This window comes from Musca autumnalis, unplaced genomic scaffold (genome assembly GCF_047663935.1).
Source record: "Musca autumnalis isolate F117 unplaced genomic scaffold, ASM4766393v1 scaffold_1, whole genome shotgun sequence".
Classification (NCBI taxonomy): Eukaryota; Metazoa; Arthropoda; class Insecta; order Diptera; family Muscidae; genus Musca; species Musca autumnalis.
Window position 1 is genome coordinate 236,008,384 of NW_027411644.1, and position 5,522 is coordinate 236,013,905.

At 38.8% G+C, this 5,522-nt stretch overlaps 1 protein-coding gene across 1 annotated transcript in view; it reads left to right on the top strand.

Moving 5' to 3' along the window:
* Positions 1-1,793: 1,793 nt before the first annotated feature.
* LOC141391068 (uncharacterized) overlaps positions 1,794-5,522 on the top strand; it is a 13,165-nt gene continuing 9,436 nt past the window's right edge. The window contains exons 1-2 of the mRNA XM_073963991.1: positions 1,794-4,250; positions 4,407-4,995. Coding sequence (XP_073820092.1) covers positions 1,794-4,250; positions 4,407-4,995 — 3,046 coding nt within the window. The remainder of the gene's footprint in view (positions 4,251-4,406; positions 4,996-5,522) is intronic.

Sequence of the window (5,522 nt, forward strand, 5' to 3'; positions counted from 1 at the left end):
AAACGAATGTTTTGCTTTTTTCATTTTTTTTTCTGAGATGAGTTATATATATAAATGTGTACATAAATATATCAATATGCGACTATTTTTTGAAATTTTCTTGTGAAAAAAATTATGTCAGATTAGGGAAAACACCTTATTACGCTGTTGGTATCTGTTTAAGCCAGAATGTTGCCTCAGAACATTCCCCGGTCTGTTCAGTCAATTCCTTGATTGAAAGCCCTATTGGTCATGAAATTTCCTCTGCCTCTCCGGAGAGCCAATTCGCACTGTTCGGATGTTAGAGAGAAGCTCCCAATTATATTGGAAGTTTTACTGCTAACCCTCTCCGTGGACCTATTCGCCTAGTTCGGATGCAGAGAGAGTATTTCCAGACTGTGGAGGATTGTTCTGACTCTGATCACCTTGCAATTTCTTTTTACTCTTTAACAGGCTCTCACCCAATTAACTAGCGGTCTAAATAAAAGGTATATTATCGTTGCGGAACGAATATTATTATTTATTAATAAACTATTATTTAATATTGGAATAATAACTGCCTTCTGTTTAATTTCTTTTATTTCTCGGTAATTCGGGTTTGTATTTGGGGTTTAATAACCAAACAAACATTTGATCCATTCGAGCCGGATCTAACCAAAAGTTTTCTTTTTTCACCATAAAAGGAAAATTAAACAACACGGATTTACAGCCCTCAACACCACAAGTCATCAGTCATCATATTATCACTAATCTCATCAACAGAACTAAATTATTGTAAACAGGTACGTAATTTCAGATTATTCAGTGAGCTTAATTGCGAGTGTTAATTGTCTCGTTTAATCAAAACATTCAAAAATATATTCGGTTTGATAAAAGTGCTGGTCGTCCGTCCATAACCCTACACGAATATCTTCACAATTTCCTTTCACCACCGGTTGTGTAAAAGTGTTAATATTCTTAACAATTAAATTGCATCGTGTGAAACGGCAAACAATTGGTCGGGTTAGTTTGACTGTAAATTATTTATTTCACATAAAGAACACCAAACTTCTTAATATTTCTTGTTGCCTTTGTATTAGGTGTGCATTCCCATTCGGTTTCTTGTTTTATTTCTTATGCGCGTTGTTTTTGTTTTTCAAATACTCATATTTATCCGTAAGACCGCAAGTAAATAACAATAACAACAATTCGTTTTCCAGTCGCACTCTTAATAAAAGAGAAATAACAAAAACAAAATCTATTTCATTTCGTGTTGTGAGAGTACTCAAACAACATTCACACACACACTAATAGCCCTTATAAGTCCAAAGCCGTGCACCATCTGTTGTATTAATTTTAACGGCGTTAGTCAGCTGTCATTACACTAGAGTCCAGTTAAATGTAACTGCAAATATTCTTCGAGAAATCTTCGTAAGATATTTAATGAAAAACAAGTAGTGTTATTTTAATAAATTCTAGCAATAAATAAATTTATGATATCGAGTACCACATTCGCGCAATAGAACATTCCTTTTTAGCTAATTAATATATTTATAAATTAATATATATATATTATTATTATTATTATTATTAAATAACATTATTATATAAACCAGATACATCATTTCTACATCTCTCCGTCTAATCGATAAGGTTAAATTAGACATTACTTTGAATTAAAGAGAAGAGTTGATTTGAAAAAGGTCGGTTTGTTAATTTTTCTCGTGCATTACCATCTTTCATAGTTCCATACATACATTTGCATGCGTTTTCTTTAAATTCTTGGGATATTACTTTGTTGAATTCAAGAGAAAAGATAATTATAACTTCATAAAATGCCTGTCACACCCTTAGATTTATTCATAAGGGCTACGGATGCCATGGTTAAATTCGATACTCATTTCTCCGTCATGCGAGACGAAGATATCTACGAATATGATTTGGAGGTTCGACGAGAGGAAATTCTTAAACTCTGGGGAAAAGTACAGGAATTATTCGAAAAATGCCTTGATTATTTGATGTCAGCCGTAGATTCCAAAAAGGAGGATATAGACTCAGTAGACAGTAAATACGATGTATCATATCAGATTTATATGAGATGTTTCTCCTCTATAAACCGGAAACTAGGAAAACTGTCTCAATCTCGCAAACCCACTGATAGTTCGGTCATTGAGGATTCGGTTGTCTCAAATACTGGTACGGACCAACATAATTTGAGCAGTTCTACCCGCACGTCGCGGGAAATCGGAACACAGGTAAATTCTGAGGTCCCACCGCCTCTGGAAAGGAGCCTAATCGACATTTCTGAAATTTCCGCGCCATTTCCGATGAACGAGGTTCATAATTTAGCACTCCCACCGTGCGACACCGATGTGTTCGAGGGTAATTTCCATTCTTGGCCGACCTTCAGAGATCTGTTTACGGCTGTATACATAAAGAATTCGCGACTAAGTGACATTGAGAAGCTTTGTCATCTGGTCAGGAAAACTAGCGGTGAGGCCCGTGAAATCGTATCCAAATTCCCCCTTACACATCGCAGTTTCGATTTAGCTTGGGACGCATTAAAGAAAATCTATGATAATAAAAGGGTAATTGTGAATAGTCATTTGAAGGTATTGTTCGATCTTCCTACCATCGAACGTGAGAATAGTTCATCTTTAAAGCATCTTCTACGGGGCATAAATGGTTGTTTATCAGCCATGCAAGTATACGATATACCCACCAACGATTGGGATCCAATTTTGACCTATCATTGTATTCAACGGTTACCTCGAACAACTGTCACTCTTTGGGAACAAAACATTAAGAACAAATCGTCTTTGTCCACTTGGGAAGAATTAAACACTTTCCTGTCGGAGAGGATACAAACGTTAGATTGCTTACAAGATATTAAAGGCCCTGAATCGATTCACAAACTAAACTCAAAGCAAGTGAAAACACATTTCACTAAGTCAACGGTTTCGTCAAAAATGATGTGTGTATTATGCCCAAAGTTGCAACATTCCTTGCGCGAGTGTCCAAAATTCAAGATTCTCTCCACTGATAAACGGCTTTCTGTTGTCAGGAAATATGGGCAGTGTTGGAACTGTTTATCGACCGGTCACTCGGTTAAAGAATGTAATAGTCCCCATAGGTGTAATATTTGTAAAGGGACTCATCATACATTGATACATAGACCTAAAGTTTTAGCGCAAAAAACCAATGTCCCTCAAGCTCCACTTGAAACTGCTCAGCCACAATCAACTAGTCAAATTGTTCAATCTACCTCCACTGGCGCCAATCGCCAAGTATTTCACGTTTCTCAGAATCGGAATATTCTATTAGGCACGGCTATTGTTAACATTCTACATCAAGGAGTCTCGTATCCAGTACGGGCATTAATTGACCCAGCTTCTGAGGCTTCATTCATCACAGAGCGGCTGCTAAATAGGCTGAAATTACCAGTTCGTTCGGCAGTAACCACAGTATCAGGTGTTAATGGTGTCATCTCTGCAACATCCCGTAAAAATTGTTTCCTCTCCATCAGTTCTAGGCTCACCCCTTCACTTATATTAGAAACCAATGCACTTGTGCTACCTCAAATTTCGGAACGTCTGCCTTCTTTCTTGATTAGTCCAGAGCTTGTTTGTCAATTACCCCCTCTTTGTTTCGCCGATGCTCATATGTTCGATCGTAGACATGTTGATTTATTGTTAGGTGCAGACCTTTACCCTCAGATTTTACTGGATGGCACTCAACAAAATGTATTAGGTTCATTGTTGGCTCAGAATACCGTTTTCGGCTGGATTCTGACCGGACCAATGTCCATACCTCCCGTCCACGTTTTCACAACCACTGTAAACTGTTTGGCGGAGGATTCTCTCAATAAAACTCTGCAAAGATTTTGGGAATTGGAGGAAATTCCTAAACGGAAAATCCTCTCTTCCTCCGATCGGTTTTGTGAGGATAATTATCGAACAACGACAAGTCGGAATGGTGAAGGCCGCTATGTAGTTACTCTACCTTTCAAATCAGAATTCCCTAGAACATTGCAACTCGGTACTTCTCGCCAAAATGCCTTCAGGCAATTTTGTCGCAATGAGAATGCTCTTCTTAAGAAACCTATGGTCAAGGCTGTATATGATGAAGTAATTCGTGAATATTTGCATCTTAATCATATGCGTCCAGTTCCTCCCCTACCGCAAGACACCAGTAATGTTTGCTATCTTCCGCACCACCCCGTGATTAATCCAGATAAGAAGACAACAAAATTGCGCGTAGTCTTTAATGCCTCCAATCAGACTTCAACAGGTGTAAGTCTTAACGATGTACTCCATGTAGGACCAACACTTCAAGCTGATTTAGTTCTGTTGATATTGAGATGGCGCTTATTTCGGTTTGTGTTTAATTGTGATATAACACAAATGTATCGACAAATTTTAGTTCACCCTGCTCATTGCTCCTTTCAGCGCATATTGTTTAGAGATTCTCCCCAAGATCCTATTCAAGATTATGAATTGCAAACGGTTACTTTCGGTGTTAACTGTGCTCCTTTTTTGGCAATTCGCTCTCTACACCAGTTGGCAGATGATACTGAGTCGGAGTTTCCACTCGCAGCTCACATCTTGCGCAAATGCATGTACGTAGACGATGTCATGGCCGGTGCCCACGACCTTCACACAGCTCGTGCTCAACGCGACCAATTAATATCTGCTTTGTCATCGGCTAAATTTGAATTGAGGAAATGGACCTCGAATAACATGTCGCTTTTATCTAGATTCTCTGCTGATGAATTGGTAGACGCTCAAGTGTTATCCTTCTTTGAGTGTAGTAGTTCTAAACCCCTTGGCATTCGTTGGAATGCTCATTCAGATGTCTTCTTCTTTTGTGTAGATCCGATACAAAAGAAAGTCAGCTATTCTAAGAGAGAAGTTTTGTCCAGTATCGCAAAACTGTTTGATCCCGTAGGCTGGTTGTCGCCCGTCATTGTAGTTGCAAAGATCATAATGCAAAGAGTTTGGTTAGATCACATCGAATGGGATGATCCACTTCCAGAAGGTACGAGATTTGCATGGGAGAAATTCGTGGAACAATATACAGGAGTCAATAAAATTCAAATTCCTCGTTGGGTTCACTATGTTCCTGGGGATCAGGTAGAACTGCATGTGTTTTCCGATGCCTCGGAGAAGGCTTATGCGGGAGTAGTTTACTTACGCACAATATCTAACAATGGATTGGTTAACGTTTTCTTGCTGTCGTCAAAAACTAAAGTGGCGCCTCTTAAATGTATTTCTCTCCCACGCTTAGAGCTATGTGGGGCCGCTCTGGCTTCCGATTTGCTACAGGCGATAATAAGTGAACTTGAAATTCCGATTAGTAAGGTATATTGTTGGACGGATTCGACGATCGTTCTCTCATGGCTTCGTAAACCGCCGTCTACTTGGGTAACTTTTATCGCGAATAGAGTTAGTCGAATACAAGAAAATATCGGCAATGGTCAATGGTTTCACGTCCGCTCAGAGGAAAACCCAGCAGATCTGGGCAGTCGTGGTCTTTCATCTTCTGAACTCTCTACTTCATCTCTT